At 46.7% G+C, this 18,818-nt stretch overlaps 1 protein-coding gene across 1 annotated transcript in view; it reads right to left on the bottom strand.

Moving 5' to 3' along the window:
• LOC147623445 (transcriptional adapter ADA2-like) overlaps positions 1 to 18,369 on the bottom strand; it is a 57,714-nt gene extending 39,345 nt beyond the window's left edge. The window contains exons 1-8 of the mRNA XM_086821606.1: positions 18,171 to 18,369; positions 16,813 to 16,859; positions 16,497 to 16,669; positions 9,136 to 9,201; positions 8,908 to 9,033; positions 8,699 to 8,774; positions 8,546 to 8,615; positions 7,709 to 7,764 (exon numbers count right to left, since the gene is read on the bottom strand). Of these exons, the coding sequence (XP_086677732.1) occupies positions 7,709 to 7,764; positions 8,546 to 8,615; positions 8,699 to 8,774; positions 8,908 to 9,033; positions 9,136 to 9,201; positions 16,497 to 16,669; positions 16,813 to 16,859; positions 18,171 to 18,214 (658 nt within the window). The 5' untranslated portion in view covers positions 18,215 to 18,369. The remainder of the gene's footprint in view (positions 1 to 7,708; positions 7,765 to 8,545; positions 8,616 to 8,698; positions 8,775 to 8,907; positions 9,034 to 9,135; positions 9,202 to 16,496; positions 16,670 to 16,812; positions 16,860 to 18,170) is intronic.
• Positions 18,370 to 18,818: the final 449 nt, after the last annotated feature.

The following is an 18,818-nucleotide window of genomic DNA, read 5'->3' as shown; positions in this document are numbered from 1 at the left end:
CTCTCGTATATACGTTAATACAGCTCTCTCTCTCTCTCTCTCTCTCTCTCTCTCTCTCTCTCTCTCTCTCTCTCCTTTTTTTCCATGAGGGGAGCAGCAGAGGCCAGATTGACTAGAGGATATGCAGCACTCGGAGGTCTAGAGAGGATGTGCTCACAGGTACAGTTTCAGGAGCCACGCACTAAGCTGTGGCTTTTTAACACGCTGGTCACATCGGCTATGCTATATGGAGTACAGATCTGGGGGCCTAGCCTAGATCGTCACAGTCGATCAGGATGCACATACGATGGATGGAGATCGATGGAGAGACCACTTACACAGACATTGTATCAGATCCACCAATTGTTGTAACCTTTTTGGTCTCATAGGTCATTTTGGCCTTCTGAAGACGTTAATATATCATATCATTTCATTCTCTCTCTCTCTCTCTCTCTCTCTCTCTCTCTCTCTCTCTCTCTCTCTCTCTCTCTATATATATATATATATATATATATATATATATGCAGATTGTGCAGAGAGGAGGTGGAGAGTGAGGAGCATTATGTATGCAGATGCAGAGCATATACAGCCATGAGAGAGAGAGAGATCGAGAGCCACATTCCCTACGCAAAATCTTTAAGGCAGCAGACTAGCGCATACTGGGGAGATTCATTCTAGACATACAGCGTCACAGAGAGACATCAATCGTTACAGGCTCAGACAACTCCACAAGGGGAATGACAGACACAGATCACTACATTTTTTCAGAGATCCATCCCACTCCCAGCCCCTACACAACAGGGAATTACTCTCCAGAGAACAGAGACACTCAGAGCCCGCAGGAGACAGAGGACACCTGGCTTTCGGACACCACGCCTATACCAAAGAGAGATGACAGAGATCAGAGCTCAGTTTCACAGAGAGGGTGCGGAGCGACTGGCTCGCTTCAGAGCAGACCTAGGCATGTTCTTCAGGGAGTTGTGGACACCCCCTTCATTGATGTATACCATTTTATACCCCCAGTATGGTACAGGATGGAGCTAGCTAGGTTGCATATCATGATTGTATACTCCATGCATATAGCTTTGCATTCTCCTAGTAGTAGAGCTCCATTCCCTCCCCCACTCATTGTACTTATTGCACACCCAGATTCAGCTTTTTAGTTCAGTACTTTTTCATTTTGTCGGGTTCCCAGAGCTGAGCGGATATGCAGATTGTGCCGCGAGGAGGTGGAGACTGAGGATCACTTTGTATGTAGATGTAGAGCCCACCAGGGGGTCAGAGATAGATATGCAGGATTGTTTGAGGAGCACTCTTCACTACATCAGTTGATGGAGGCCTCGAACCAACGACAGCTTGGCAGACTACTACTAGAGCTTCATAGTTCTCGAGAGAGACTCCTCCAGACACCCGCTCCCACTAGAGGTGGGAGACAGTCCCAGCTCACAGATTTCTTCCAGAGAGCTATGCCAGTGCCAGCTGATGTACCACGTGGGGTGACCGCACAGAGAGCAGAGGAATTGAGAGCCAAGAGGAGACCTAGACAGACTGGACATAGAGCACCCCGCTCCGTCACCGAGAGATAGCGGCTATCCGAATGAGACACCAGATGGAGACACAGGAGAGGGTAGCTCGCTTTCGTTCAGACTCAGGGTACATGTTCACGCCATTCACAGCCTCAGCATCGGCGATGTATGATATCTTATATCCCTCTTATGGCACTGGATGGAGTTAGACATAGATCTGCATAGCATGCTTGTACTACCCCTTCAGCATGCATCTTGCCTTAGCACTCCATCCACATCCCCACCCCCCCTTATATTGTTTGTATATGGGCTCCACCGATCCATGATGATTCACAGTTGTATCCAAACACATGCACACTTTTTCTTTTCTTTCTTTTCTTCCAATGACCGGAAGAACACAGTTGTATTATTTTTTGTCTCATAGGCCGACTTTGGCCTCTTGTAGACGTTAATGTATCTTTCTTTCTTTCTCTCCACATTGCTGTGTGTTATTTTGCAACACGCCACTCCCCTTACGCCGCAGAGCATGGCCAGTCACCGTACTTACCATTATATGAGGATATCGTGGAATTCTCACAGCTGGGGGAAGTCCTACTACTCGGGGATTAAGTCAGCAGGTCCCACTACTCGATCTAGACGACCCTATCAGACTATAGGAGATGGCATCACTGACACAGGGCTGCAGCGATCATCACAGGACCGTGAGGAGGTCACAATGTCAGGGAGATACTTCTTAGAGCTGGGAGGTGCACATGGTCTCGTTATCTATAGCGGGATGTCCCGATGGCCCTCCTCCGACGCCCTCACCTCCTTCCCTCGCTCAAGAGGTACTAGCACTGTGGACTACCTTATGGGATCTCCGACTTTGGCACACCTTATCCCCGACTTCTCCATTCCGCCACCCCCTTTTGAAGCTGACCATGCCTACCTCTCTTTCACTCTTACATGCACACCACCCGTCCCTCCACCACCTCCCCCCATCTCACATTACACTCAGGTCCTCTTTGATCGTGAGCTTGACCTTGTTTACTCCAACCACATCTACCGCCAACTCCAAGATGTGGAACCTACTGTCCCACTATCCACCCTCACAACACAACTCACCACCATACTCCACACATCCACCACAGCTTCCTTCATATGCACGCGGCGGTCTACCGCCAAGCCACCTTGCCCCAGAACTGTTGGTATGATGACGAATGTCGGACCACACGCTCCCGTCTTAAGCATGAAGTACGGATTGGGCAAATCACGAAGCGCCAAGCACGACGGATTTCTCAACGGCTCACCCGATGCAAGAAACGGGATTTCTATGCTCGGAAAGAGGATGAATTATACCGACTTTTCTTAGGGCCGAACTGCAAAGAGGCATGGAGGAAACTCCGAGAACATTGCCCTCCCACACCTATCACCTGCCCAGACACATGGCACTCCTATGCACGCTCCCTCTATCATATCCCCCATCAGCCACCCCTACCCCCACCACCAGACCCCCGCCCCAGCACCTCCACCTTCTTCACAAAGGGCATGGTCCTCAAGGCCATTCGTAGACTACACAATGGGCGAGCCCAAGATCATGAGGGACTCACTGCCAAGTACATCTCGCATGCCCATGATACCCTAGCGCCCCTACTAGCCTACATGTTGAATAGAGCCCTTTGTGAAAGATTTCCACCCTCTTGGTACACCAACACCATCACCCCCATCCTCAAAGCCGGAGATCCACTTGATCCTAATAACTACAAGACGATCATGATTGCCCACACATTGGCCAAGCTCTATGGATCAGTGCTAGAGGCCGAGCTCAGTTCATTTGCAGAGAGCCAGGGATGCAGAGCCTCGGAACAGGCTGGCTTTCGGAGGAGCTACTCTACCCTTGACCACATCTTCACCCTCCGTCCATCATCGAGGAGGGTAAAGCACCACACCAAAGGATTTACTGCTGCTTTGTGGATTTCCGCAAAGCTTTTGATACTGTACCCCAGGCCCGCCTCTTACACCGTCTACAAGAGATTAGAGTCCCATCTGACATGGTTTGGAGCATCATCGCCCTCTACGAGTCCGTCACCGGAAGAGTGAGAGCCCCAGGAGGTACATCACGAGATTTCCAGCACCATTGGGGTGAAACAGGGCTGCCCTCTATCACCCACTCTTTTTGGCCTCTACATTGACGAGATCTCGAGCTTCATTGATGGATTAGGCGGGGCTGGTCCCACACTAGCAGGCATATTGATCCCCATACTACTTTATGCAGATGACATCGTCCTCCTCTCAGACTCAGCCGAAGGGCTTCAAAGACAGTTCGATGCCTTACATGACTTTTGCACTCAGCGGGACTTCTCTGTTAACCTTGGTAAAACCAAGGTAATGGTCTTCAATACCTCCCCACATCCAGATTGAGCTTCACATATAGAGGGGATCCTGTGGAGATTGTCTCATCCTATGTCTATCTTGGTGTCACTTTCAGTGGCCCGCGCTTGACCATGCTTCCTGCAGCACATGCCAGAGTGACGCGGGGATATGCAACCTTGAGCTTACTTGAGCGGCAATGCTTCTAGGCTCATTTCTAGGAGCCCAGGACGAAGGGTTGGCTTTTTGACACCCTCGTCACACCAGCCTTGATGTATGGAGCAGCTTTCTAGGGGCCAGATTTATCCGATGAGGATTGGCAGCGAGTTGAGAGGCCCCGGGTCATGATGTTCTCTCGTATGATCCGCAGCAAACCATCAGTCCCACACCAAAGTCAGTTTTTGCTGCAGCCCCGATGGTAGTGGAGGCACTCTTCCAGACAGTCACGTACCTTCATCGCATCAGTCACATGGATCCCCACAGGTACCCAAGGCTTGCCCTAGAGTCCTCCAGACAGCTAGTACTTGAGGGGCACTCTGGAGTATGGTATGCACTGGTTTCCACTTGGTTCTCAGTATACGGGCTCTGCATGGACCACCTACCCTCCCTTCAGTACAGTTTGGACTCCCCTTTTTCCGGCTGTCTCACGAGGATACCGACCGGGTTATCTGGTCAGGTCTTCTTAGCCTCTACACACATTGCACATGGATCACATCCCCAGAGCTCCCCACGAAGATGCACTTTTACAGAGACCACTTCCTCACACTCACTAAGGATGGATTCATCCAGCAGCCGGGCTACTTGAGTGTTCACATGTCCCATGCCATGCGGATTGCGATTGGCCAAATACGGGTTTCTTCCCACCGCCTCAGAGTGGAGACAAGTAGAGCTGAGCGCATCTTCAGAGCCGGGAAGCTCGTACGGACACCGAGAGAGGAGAGGATCTCCCGACTATGCCACACACACGTTGAGTCGGAGGAGCATTACATATGCCGCTGCCCAGTATACTATGAGATCCGCGGGAGGTTTCACTGTGTATTTCATGAGGGATTTGGTCCACTCTCCAGGATCATTGACTTCCAGGACCAGCGTTGCCTAGGCCTCTTCCTGCTTGAGCTCCGCAAACACAGGAACACCTTGGGAGAGCTTCGGTCCCAACCACCCGCCCCCTCCCTCACCAGCCAACCATCACCAGTTTCTTCCGGACCTAGGAGGTAGAGGACACCTTCTTGGGAGAGCTTCGGTCCCAACCACCCGCCCCCTCCCTCACCAGCCAACCATCACCAGTTTCTTCCGGACCTAGGAGGTAGAGGACACTGACATAGTGGATCTTGTGTACCCTCCACGAGCTGCTCTGGACCTACCTCACCCGAAAGGAGTTACCTCACACCAAGCCTTTGCACTCAAGCGTGCCCGACGCCCTCGGCTCCCCCGTTGGCCACAATCACCTCATCAACTCCAGATCCAGGACATGCTCCACCGCCATCGAGCTACCTTTCCACGTGACATAGCTGAGGGAGACCTCTCCGCCATACTCGTCAACATTTTGTAGAGTGGTATACCATCTACTCAGAGCCGATGTTGCTCCCATGTTTTTATGTTCTTAGTTTTCCATGACGAGTTTCCATGGACAGTTTTGTATCACCCCAGTGAGATAACTATATTTATGTTTTCATTCTGTTTTATTTTTCATTCCATGATGAAATATGCCATGGACATTATTGTACCACTTTGGTCTCATAGGCCCATTGGGTCTTTAGTAGACGCTTAATATATCCGTCGGCCACGATCACCTCATCAACTCCAAATCCAGGACATGCTCCACTGCCATCGAGCTACCTTTCCACGTGACATAGCTGAGGGAGACCTCTCGGCCATACTCGTCAACCCCATGCTTCACATTTTGGAGAGTGGTATACCATCTACTCAGAGCTGATGTTGCTCCCATGTTTTTATGTTCTTAGTTTTCCATGACGTGTTTCCATGGACAGTTTTGTATCACCCCATTATTTATGTTTTCATTCTGTTTTATTTTCCATTCCATGATGAGATATGCCATGGACATTATTGTACCACTTTGGTCTCATAGGCCCATTGGGTCTTTAGTAGACGCTCTCTCTCTCTCTCTCTCTCTCTCTCTCTCTCTCTCTCTCTCTCTCTCTCTCTCTCTCGCCTTCTCTGTCTACGCACCCACCCTCTTCGCTTCTCTCTGCGCGCTCCCTTCTCTCTCCCCACCCACTTTGCTTCTCTCTCTGGGCTCCCTTCTCTCTTCCGACCCGCCTTCTCTCTCTTCGCCCCCTTTATCTTCTAGAGCTCCGCAGACACAGGGAGTCCTTAGTGAGATCTAGATCAGTTGTACTTGCTCGAGGACCAGCATAGAGAGCTCTCACCAACTTCTTCCATACCAGCACTCCGAGGGCCGATCCACCCATCATACCCAGACCACAGCTAGTGTAGGAGCTCGGTCGAGAGGTGTGACACTCAACAGAGCCAGTGAGTTATGCAGAGCTCGACGCCCCAAACCCCATGGCCCTCGCCCACGGCCACGCCACCACAAGAAGATCCGGGCCATCATCTCCCATCATCACAGGACCTTCTCACGCCAGCTCAGTTTTACCACCTTTAGCACCATGTCACAGCGGCCCATGAGGGATGTATTAGGGTGATATGAGAGCTCTCTGCTCATGTACCTAGATCAGATTTTAAAGTTCTAGATTTTTTGTTATCTTTCTTTATTACTATTTTGTACCCAGGATGATGTACCTCATGGATATGATGTAACCTTTTGATCTCATAGGTCATTTTGGCCTTTTGAAGACGTTAATACAACTTTCTTTCTTTCTCTCTCTCTCTCAAAAAACGGAATTGCCTACTCTCATGGGTATAAAGAAGGCTTTGTTGCGTGTTACGACAATCAATATATTGCATGCTACATTGGTATCAAAGTTACAGGTTGTAACCCAACTTGGCTACCTTGTGGGCGGTCAAAAAAAACCACCCAGGCCTCCACAATGTCAAGAGAGACATCAGGAGAAAACTACAAGGAAGATATGGAAGGAAAGATTAACAAGGAAAACACACACTTCAGTACGCTTCCGCAAAAAAAAAAAAAAATGAATCAGATTACTCTTGGAGCAGAACGGATTGCTAAGGCAACAGATAGAGGCCAAAGAAAGAAAAAAAAAAAGCTGAGGAGGAGGCTGAAAAAGCCAATTAAGCAGCTGAAAAGGCCAAAGCAGCAACAGAAAAGCCAAAAGCACTCTCAAAATTGAAAATTTTATTCCTTCTCACTGAGCAACAACGGCAAAAAGAAGATGCCAAAAAGGCGGAGGAATGAAGGGCCCAAAAAGCTCGGCATGAGGATGATCAAAGGGCCCAAGAAGCTCGGCATGAGCCAAAGTTCCCGTAAGCTTCCGCATGTTACAAAAGGACCTATAGGTGAGGATGCACAACTGAAGGAAGCAGGTTCCATCTCGCAAGCTGGGGGTCCACTAGGAGTGGGGACCCTCATGAGACCAAGGGGCTAGACAGTAGAACTTGTGATAAATCATCATCACAGTTCTGATTAAAAATAAATGCCCTGGGTCCTATGCTTGGGGAGCCTCACACTGGGCTGAGTGCACATCTTCGCTGCCATTCTGCCAACCTTACTAGGGAGGTGGGAGGCTTCACCTCCCGCCTATGGCTGCCTGGGGGTTAGAGCCAGGGAGGTGGGCGAGGGCGAGGATGCTCACGTGTGAGGCCTCCTCTTGAGCAGGGCCATCCAGTCACATATAATGTCAGTTTTCTAAAATACCAACCCTTGTTTGGAAAAAAACCAGAAAAACAGAAGAAGGTTTAAGCATAATCATTACCTACACTGATATTAGATGGAGACCTTCCGTCTCGTGGAGCATCCCTCTCCTCCATTCTGCAAAAATATGATAAAAATAAAAATAAAAAGAGGATAGCAGACTATAATGATCAGCCAAAACATATTGGAATCTAAAAATAAAAATAAAAAGAGGATAGCAGACTATAATGGTCAGCCAATACATATTGGAATCTAAAAAAAGTCTCTAAACAAGAGAACATTGTCATCAATCTTAAGTTTGCCTTCAGTTTGCAAGTATGATATAGAGAAGGGAGCACACCATTTCATGCAGTGCGTGGACTGATAGCTCGGACGTTAAGGAGCATCGTGCCTCTCTACACAAACTTTTGGGATATAAATTAGCTATTTTGGTTTCAGGGATCCAACTCAACCCCCCTCCCCCCTTGTGGGCAGCATGGTGGGATAGCCACTCCAGCAAGAGCCCCGCCAAGATATATACCAAAGGAAAGATCATGTTGTTTCCAAAACTAAATAAAAACCTAAGTGCAATCTTGACTCCAAAAGGATCTATTCAAAAAGCTTCAAATCATCAATTCCATCCTGCAATGCATAGACTAGGTGACATGACATCCCCACTCACGTCATCGGCGCCCAAGAGTAGGTACAGATTCATGTATAACCATAGTAGACAAATCTTCCTAGATAAACCATCAAACTGACTTTCTATCACTTCTCCGGTGAGAGGAGACAAACTCAGCCATGACGAAGCTATAACTACATAATACACATCCAACAAAAAAATTGAACTCCACACAAATCGCAATCAAAGGTGAAGCCCACTTTGCACACAAAAGAAAGCCAAACCAAGACTTCTTACTTGACTCTAATGGGAGAAACTGATGGCTCCTGCTTTGGGGGCTTCAATGCCATTCCTTCCCCAACAACACCTACGCAAGGATAGATCAAGGTCAAAAAAGTTAAATAAACAGATGCCCTAAAACCACAGGCACAAACCAAAACAATTGTTCACCTTTCCTTCCCTCTGGATGCACCTTCACCATAGCCAGAAGGTCTGCCCTTGTTTTTCCATGAAGATGCACCAGGTCCTGCAATCAAAACTCACAGAGGAAGGAACAAAACACCAAGCTCTCAGAGAAATGCAAGTCTGTGTAGCATGATATACCCTTGTAAAAAGTTTCAAAGAAAATGATCACCATAGTTGTGCTTCCAGCAAAGTACCGGAAGAGGTGAACATGGAGAGTTCATGTATGAGGACATGTAGTGATTGTAACATTGAGCTTTTGTCTTTGTGGCTACATGCTCCGCAACCTCTGCCCAGTTGCCTAATCCATGTGTTTCCACCCCCTAGCAGAGTTTTGCATGGAAACAAAAAAATTAGTAGCCTATAAACTATTTTATTGACGGTAGATACTCATAGATACAGGCATTGCAGTTGTAGTATTATACCTCCAGCAACAATATTTCCTCATCTGCATTCCAATCTGGATGAATAAGAGGAAAACACAAGTTCTCCTGCCAGAATCAAGAATGCCTTTACATGAGTATAGCAGACATTTTGTCCAACTGAACTCCGACTTTGAAAGAATCAGTGAGTGAGTGGGTATTCCTGCTTCTAAAGCCACCTGCCAAGTGAGTGAGAGAGATGTGTGCATATGTGTGTACACAGAAACCGATACAAAAGCGAAATACACAAGGTTAGAACAACATAGAAAGGTGCAGGCACACTCATCTCCAAACCATAGATTCATCCAGAATCTCCCCCGAGCCAAGGGCTAAGGTTCCACCCCCCACATGCCAAACCAATCAGCTTTGGCATCCCATACCACCAAAGCATGTCCTAAGGGACTCTCAACAAGACTGCTTGTGAACCGCCATGTTCATGGCAGGAATAAGACTACTCTAATCCACATACAGACCAACTATCAAGAATATTAATATATAACCACAATAACCAATAAGTCACTTAAACAGTGACTACTTCCGCCATAAATCCACTCATAAAAAGCCAATTACCATGGATTATCAATAATTATGAACCCTACTAACCACAGATTATCAATAATAATGAACCCCCCCTATAACCTGCCTGCTACCTGATAGAATGTGCAGTAAAAGAAGGGAAAGTGCAAACACAAGAGAGAGAGTGAGAAAGAGAGATGGAGAGGAAACACAGGTGAGAACCTGCTCTCAATATGATCATCCAAAGGAATACATGTCCCGAGCAAGAGGGGAGAAAACCTCGTATGTGAGGGACTACAACAAACAATGCTAAGCAAGTAGTGAAGAATGAGGGAGGCAAGCCAGCTATATATACGCCCATATAATGGCAACCAACTAGGGAAAAAGGTCCTCCACGAGTAGGGAAAGAAGCCCAAGACTCCATAAAATGGGGAATAATATGGGAAAACATATGTGAGGGGTGACCAGTCCCTCTAGCTAACATGGTCAATCATAGAGGCTAAAATAGGACACCAAACAAGAAGCCAACAAGAAGGGGATGATGTCTAACACCCCCGCTCAACACCGGATGTTGAGTGAACTCCAAGAAGCCAGAGACGCCGTACTCGATCAAAGATAAAAGACTGCAGAAATAAGTACCAAGAAAGCTCCACAAGCAAACTCCTCAGCAACTCAACTACAAAAGCAACAGAACAAGCTGCCAGGTACACCGCTCCTCTGGAAGAAAACAACCAAGTAGGTTGCGACGTGCTGCTCCAAATAATGGTTCCAAACCCAAGTGTAAGAACACTCCCCGAAGTCAAATGTCGTGTATTCAGCCTGGAGAAGGTATGAAAAACCTCATAACCAACCAAGATCAGATCCTGTAGATAATCAATCCTGGGAGAAGCAAACTGCTCCTCACTGGAACCCTCAAAAGAAAAGTCAATCTGCTCCAACTATGTACCAAGAGTAGCCAAATGCTGTATAAAAGCATCCTCTGAAAAGGTCGGCATTGCAAGAATCTATCTCTGCATCTCTTTGTGATGCTTTTGAGGATGCCCCTCCCCCTGCCAGTTCTGCAGGTTTGTTGTTTTGGAGGATGGTTTTGGACTCAGTGGGATGCTTTGGATTTGTGGTTGCTAACCGTGCCTGGGGCACAGTGGTACTTCCATAGTTTTTTGGATTTGGATCAGAATCAGGTTGGGCTTGTACCAATCCCGACGACATTTATTTGAGGGGAATGTGTAGTCCTTTCATCTTGCGATGCCCACCTCAGTGGCGTGTACTTATGTACAGCATTGGGCAACTCATGGTACGGAGTTTAAGCAGATGGACCCCATCTTTACTACACAATGAGGAAGGGAAACAGGAATATAAACTGCAATGGTAACAAGATCCCAAGAATCATCAACAAATAAATGATCCATGTGAGAGGATCACACCTCAAGGGCAAAACACCCTCCTTGTTCTGCAAACACTGCAAAGAACACAGGCTCGGACAAAATAAACTCTGCTCAGGATCTCTGAAAAGATCACTTCTCTCCTCCAAAATCTGTAAACTCCTGTCACAAAAGAAAGTCTCCACAAATACAAAACAACTACCACAACAGATCCATCAGGTATGGTCTAAATTGGAGGATCTCTTTACTCCAACTTCATCAATGAGGGCAGTTACTTTGCAAGGGCAATTCTACGCTTTGTTATTTCCTGCAGCAATTCTATGCAGTCATTCCTCATGAAGGCCATGGTTATCCATGACCAATTACTAGCAATGGGTGTTGCTTTGTCCTATGCTCAGTTGGCTGCACTTATTCTCACCAAGCTTCCCCCAGAGTATGATGTGGTTTCTCGAGCTTTGCGGTGCCACATCACAACCACTCAGTTGGATTTTGATGATCTTAGCTCCCTACTCTTGGAGAAAGAGTCTGTCCTCTTTCTCACGATAAGATAAAGGTGTCTCTTAACATTTCTGATTAGGCACTTACTTCAGTTCGAAAGAAAGGTCGGAGTCGTTGCTTCTCTTGTGGGAAGCAAGGACATCTGTCCAAGGATTGTTTGTCCAAGAAGAAGAACAAGACCGAGGACAAGTCTTCATCTCAGAAAAAGAGTAAAGACACGACAAATGACAGTGATACAGATTCCTCTAATAACACATCTAGGGCTCTCGGCTCAAGAGGACCCAGATGCTGTACTTCTCTAGTATACATGTAGTTCCCCCCATGCCGGAGAGAGGGCTGATTGCAGCTCCACTTACTGGTGCATGGGGACCGTGATTCGGAGTTCCAAGCATTAGACATCTAGCAGGACATGGTTATCTTTGATGTAGCAGAGATTATGAATTGGATCTGTTCCGAGTTCATTGTTCAAGGCTTTTGGGGCGTGATGTGTTTTCCGTCCACTGTTGGGGATTATGGGCGCGGTGTGTCCAGTAGCTCATCATCTATTCTTGGAGTTCACTGCACACTTGTGTGGAAATTCGTAGCCAAGCAAAGTTCCTTGCTGTTCGTGGTGGCATTTTGTTTCGAGGAAACAGGTTGGCGGGTGCTCTCTCCGAGGTGATTCCAATATTCGCGATGCTGGAGGATCCATGGTTGCATTTTCATCAACTTATCTTCTTCAGACTCTTGCACACTATGAGCTACAAAGGGGATGTTAGAATTAGTGCACCTCAGTGTATTTATGGACTCTACCCATTTTGGGTATTTTATCTATTTTCTCCTTCTAGTGAGGAGGTCGGCCTGCTTCAGAGCATTCGGCCAGGTTCACATCTTCACTATATAAGAAGCCTCCCCATTATTCACTTCTCCATCCAGTCCCTTGCATTTTGTTCAACATCTCTTGCTGGCTATTGCCATTGTAAAGTTGTTTGCTATTATAAAAGGTGATCTTGTCCACAAGCTCTCTCTACTCTCTCTCTTGTTCAATTCATGCTTCCGCCTATGCATTCTCCAACACAATCCCCCTCCTTCGCCTTCGCCCCCTCCTTCCTTGCCACCTAGCGTCTCTGCGTTGTCCCCCCCCCCCCCCCCCCCCCACGTCTGCCCACCTCCACCCCAATCCCCCCCCTCACGCCCTTGTTTCGCCCCCCGCCCCTTGCGTCTTCCCCTCCTACTAGCCGCCACCCCCTCCTCCCCTGAGCCTACCCGTTGCCCCCTCTTTGATAGAATGCACAACAGAAGATGGAAAGTGGAAACACAGGAGAGAGTATGCCCATGTAGAGGTAGCCCGACCAACTCATGACCAACGATAAATGTCCATGACTCCATAAAATAGAAAAATAGGTGGGTAAATGATGTGAGGGGTGACCAGCCCCTCTAGCTAACATGGTCAACGCTAAAGGCTAAAATAGGACACCACACCGGATGCTAAGTGAACTCCAAGAAGCCAAAGACGCCATCCTCGATCATAGATGAAAGACTGCAGAAACATGTACCAAGAAAGCTCCACAAGCAATCTCCTCAACAACTTAACTACAAAAGCAACAGAACAAGGTGCTAGGTACACCGCTCCTCTGGAAGAAAACAACCAAGTAGGTTGCGACGTGCTGCTCCAAATAATGGTGCCAAACCCAAGTGTAAGAACACTCCCCGAAGTCGTATGTTGTGTTTTCCAATCCTGGGAGAGGCAGGCTGCTCCTAACTGGAACCCTCTAGAGTCCATCTGCTCAAACTCTGTAACAAGAGTTGCCAAATGTTGAAAAGGAGCATCCTTTGGAAAGGTCGGCATCGCAAGATATAAAGACTCTAAAGAAAAGATGGGGTCCATCTGCGCAAACTCCGTACCATGAGTTGCCCAATGCTATACACAAGCACACTCCACTGAGGTGGGCATCACCAGATGAAAGGACTCCACATCCCCCTCTATAAAATTATGTCGTCGGACTGGTACAAGCCCAATTTGATTTTGATCCAAATCCAAAAAACTCTGGAAGTACCGCTGTGCCCCAGGCACGGTTAGCAACCACAAATCCAAAGCATCCCACTGGGTCCAAAAGTCCATCCTCCGAAACAACAAACATGCACACCGCATCAAACAAAATGCAGAACTGGCAAGGGGAGAGGCATCCTCAGAAGCATCACAAAGAGAGGCAGAGGTAGACTCCTCACAATGAGGAAGGGAAGCAAGAATATAAATTGCAGTGGTAACAAAGTCCTCAAGAGCATCACTGATAGCAGAAGACTCTTCCATAAGTAGAATCAAATCCCAAGAATCAACAATAAACAAGTGATCCATGTGAAAGGATCACACCTCACAAGAAAAACACCCTCATTTCTCTGCAAACACTGCAAAGAACACTTTTTGGGGTCTGGATGGCTAGACCAATTTGTAGAACACCATAGTTAAGCGCGCTTGCGCAGGAACACAACTGGGATGGGTGACCTCCCGGGAAGTGGGAGGATCCATATTTCCAATAGAAAACTCCTGTGGGGAAAAAAAACAACCAAAAACACAACAAGCCAGCAAAAAACAGTAGTCCACCGCCAACAGAAGGCAAGGAACATGAAGAAACCGGGTAACTGTGAAGGCCAGGAACAAAACGCATGTATAGATGCTCCAAAATCAGCAAAACGCTGTCTGAAATCACAAAATCAGTGTCCTCAAGTACCAAACTGCCAACAAGCCACAAACCACATAAAACCCCCTTTGCATGTGATATGTGTCCACTAGAGAAGAAAACGCAGCCAACCAGAGGGCTGCAAACCTGAAAATTCAGGCCGACCAGCTTCCACACCTCATATGAGGAAAAACGCTGAAGAGAAGGCACCTTCGGGTCCAACTGAAGAAGCCCAGATGAAGGTAGAGCTACCAGCAGAATCAGTGCAGAAAACACAGCAAAACAAGGCTGGAAATCTGAAAACGCAGAGGTAAAAGGGGCAACAGATAGGGCAGATTCTGGAAACGCAGAAGAAAAAAAGTACCACCAAGCCTCAGATGAACCAATCGGCAAACCGACTGCTGCAAACCACCTGTAGATGAAGAAACACAGCACCAACAGTGCTGCTGCCCTGAAACAGAGCAGGCCGACAGCTGTACAGGGGGTCTCGGGTCAAAAACGACGATGGATGACCATAAGCTGCAGTGGAGACGCGCCTGGAAGAGGCAGACTGTCCGGCAGCAAAACTAAGAAAAAAAACACAGGTGGGAGAGGAGGAAGCATCCAACACTGCTAGTCACCGGCGCTCTGATGCCGTAATAGAATGCACAGCAGAAGATGGAAAGTGGAAACACGAGAGAGAGTGAGAGAGAGAGAGATGGAGAGGAAACCCAGGTGTATACCTACTCTCAATATCACCAAACAAGAATACAAGTCCCGAGCTATAAAAGCTTTACACTGACCCCTGTTTGCCAGCACATTTAGGTTATCTACAAGCTCAGATAAGCACCAAGAAGTACAAGATTTAATCAGCATCTTGCATAGGACAGTCGGCAACAATATATCCACACGTGACATTAAATGCAGCATTTAATACTGGTTTCAGATCGATCAGTAAGTAGACATCTTTCAGCAACAATCCTCCAACACTTGTTAGAATCATTTCAAAGAAGAGCCTAGGATTCCACATAATTCCTCGTGAGGGATTTCTTCTTCGACCAAAAAAACTGTCATCCCCTCTTGGAAGCCTTGGCTGAATTAGTACATTTTGCCACATCTTGCTTCAGCTGAATCACCCTTGTATTCAAGCTTGATCCGGGATATGTGCCCTCTGAGCATCAATGTCCTTTTCCCTTGAGGCAAACTTCGCACTTGTCAAATCATTGTCCTATTCTAACTCCTTGATTTTACCTTTGAGTGCTTTCTGTTCCATGTGCTTGTGTTGTGGTCTTCTCTGCCACCATCACCTTTTGAAGCTCCAAGTCTTTCTCTTTGAGAGAGTCCATTAACCTGCTTATCATCTGCTTATGGAGCGTTTTGTTTTTGTCTACGCGATATGCTAATAAAATGTTGCAGTCTGCTACCCAACTCTCACAAGATGACGTCAGGCAGTGTTGGATACCTTCGAGCATTGATGTCAACACTCCCTATGTGACCTTGATAGGCAGTTTGATGCATGAGAGGGAGGTCATGCATTCTTAGGCCTTCATCATATCCCATTAGTTTAGTTAGGGGTATCCGCCCACTTAATAAGCTGGATTTTACACCTATCAGTGTGAGAAAAAGATTTCATAGGACCTTCATAAATTGACCTGACTCTGTAAGATATTTGATTCTGTTCTGAAGATAGTGCACACATGGGGAAGAAGAAAGGAGAGGGGGGGGGGGGGATTGGCATCATGCAGATTAACCATCCTCCAAGCTATGGAACGTGTGTGTGAACTGGTAATTGGACTGTCCAGTGTCTAGGAAGTGCACAGAAGAGCAAGAAATTAGTCATGAACGCTTGAAAAAGCATTTGAATGTTAAATGCTCAAATAAGGCAGGCCAGAATAAAACTAGCCACAAATTGTGTGTGATAAATTGATAATACTTGAAAATGCATCCAGATATTGAAAGCCTGGAGGAAAGTGCACTACAGCCTTGAAAGACACAAATACAGTTTCCTTCCATGATAGTGCAATGTAATGAAGCCAAACCATAAAGCATACATAGATTAAAGCTCTTTACAGACAGATCCCCCGCCCATGAGGGACCGGCAAGCGAGATCTCCCCTCAAATAGGAGGGTGGTATGTCTGTATAGACTCTAAGCCAAAATCTATGGTCTACATGTGACTATATAGGACAGTTTATGATTCAAGACAATAAGCAATAGTAAAAAGCTGAGTTGATAATAAAAGAAGGTATCCAATGTGGCTGAAACCTCCTAAATTAGTTAGCAATATTTCTTGTTAATATGTAACTGAATCTCCCAAAGCAAAAATAACTTACAATTACTCTGTAAGGATGATTGGACTTATGAGGGGTAACCTCCGCCCCAACAGAGAAGCACTCCATGCATAGATCGAAATCAGGACACTTTGCACATCGTATGCGAATGATACCCGAAATGTCCTTGTTGCAGTAGTTACAATGATACAATGCTTTTTTAGCCTCATGGCTACCTGCAAGGTTGTAGCTTAGATTTCAAGAATATAAGGAAATCCTTAAACCCTATGGAGACTCTACAATCACCACACTTAGACATCCCTTCAAGCATACTCATCTGCCTCTATAAAATCTGCAAAATTTGAATGAGACAGCTGACCTGTTGCCCCCGAATCCACATTGTGTCCTGGGCGCCGTCTTTTCGATCTGAATAAAGGAATTAATCTTTCAAACGACCTGAATAAAAAGACTCTTTCCTAGCATACAAAGAGAATGCTACAATAAATGAAATCATCCTTGGCTTCTATTGACTATTGTGGCACTATGCTTCAAATCCTTTCTGCAGACCTTATGCACATAACTTGCACAAAAAGAGCACCAAACACATTGGCATGAAAAGACCCAAGGGTGCCGAGGCAGCTGGAGCTTTGGCTGGCCAGCCAGCTGTGTGGACACCCATGGGAGGCAAATGTTTTCATTCAAGGAGCCTGTAACACAGTAAACTCACAAATTCCCTTTGCAGATCCCTCCAATGGAGAAGAGGAAGGGTATAGGAGCTGGGATGCCCATACTGCGTTCTCCAGGCAAGGACACTAGCAGGCATGGGTGGAGAACACACATTCATTGACATCATGGTTGCAAGAACGCGGCCACATCGCCAATGAGGTGATAGCTCAAGTGGTGAAGGTGTTTGCCTAGAACCAAGAGGTCCTGGGTTCACAACCCCCCTTGGTGCTTCCTCGGCGGCATCGCCAATGGGTAACTACAGGGAGGATCTTGGGCCTAAGGCCAGTTGGAAAAAAAAATGCTGCCACATCAGCATATGTTTGAAAATCCCCAACCATTGGAGGCACCGGCTCCACTTGGCACATCGGCAACTAAAATGCCTTGCAAGTCTCCCAATGATTTTTTACCTACAGGAAAGGTGCTTGACCGGCCACCATGATCAACGAAGTCCAAACCATTCTATGGACAAGCATGAGGGTAAAGGACACGCATCGTTCCATGGAATCCTGTTTGAGAGGCACCCCTTGAGAGTCAAAACCCCGTGGTAGAGGAAAATGCTCTTCAGATAGCAATACAGCAGCCTTGCAGACCTCTAATGTGCCTCTGCATTTACGTTAAAGATTTGGATGTCCACCATCAGCAGAACATCTTTTTCTACAGCCATAGCCAACGATTGTGATGATGAGCTGAGTTCATTGGAACAATACATTGAATGAAAAGGAGGATTAATACTATGGGATGTCTTGTTTCGATGATAATTTAATAAAGGTGTGTTAAGCTAATAATTCATCTAATCATGGCATACACATGGGTGGATGGGTGGGTAGGTGGGGCTGTCGGCACAGCAGGCTGTAGGGGGTGATTGTTAAGCTAAGACTTCATCAATACATGGCATATACACATGATTTTTTGGGCAATAACACCAGGTGACAAAAAGTGTACGGCAATGACGTCAAGGAAGTGCCGTTATTTCCCCTACCGTGGCGGATCAGCAGACAGATAAAAACACACCTGCTGTCTTCGGCAGCTGCGGTAGGAGCTCGATAACGGCCCATAGGTCCAACGTCTGATGTGATCTCAGCTCAGCCTCACCGTAACTTCATGGCGTTAAGTACACCTTTTGAAGTCCTACTGGGATGCCGTGTGCGCCTGGCTAGGTTACACACGTGCCACGGGCACCGTGTTCAGATCTTGTGAGCCAAAAGTGCTCAAAATAGTAGTGGAAAAAAATGGCTGTGTATTATGACACATTTTTTTTTAAATTGTGCACACACATTTTATAAATATAGGCTTAGTATTTTCTTGTTCCTCTTCATAAGTACGGCTATCTATTGATACAAATATATCATTAAATGCATAATAATATGGCGCAAGAACAAAACAAAAACTTACTAGGCAATTCCCTTTGGAGGTGTTGGACCTTGTGTTAGAAATCAATGCTCTAGGCACTTTGTGGGTGGCACCGTGACGGATTGCTCTATTTTGTAAGGCTCCCATGTACAGGGAGTAGGCCATCTGTGGTCGGATAGTTAGGAGATGGCTTACGTAGACTTGAAAGTAGGATGTATAAACACAAGTGTGAGCCGATTGGTGGCCACACTCTTGGGTTTAAGAAGATCTTCTCGAGGACATATAATCATCGGGTTGGGGGCTCAAACG

The sequence above is a fragment of the Cibotium barometz genome, chromosome 27 (genome assembly GCF_041138505.1).
Source record: "Cibotium barometz isolate CiBa-2024 chromosome 27, ASM4113850v1, whole genome shotgun sequence".
In the NCBI taxonomy this organism is placed as follows: Eukaryota; Viridiplantae; Streptophyta; class Polypodiopsida; order Cyatheales; family Cibotiaceae; genus Cibotium; species Cibotium barometz.
This window is presented reverse-complemented; position numbering and strand designations above follow the sequence as displayed.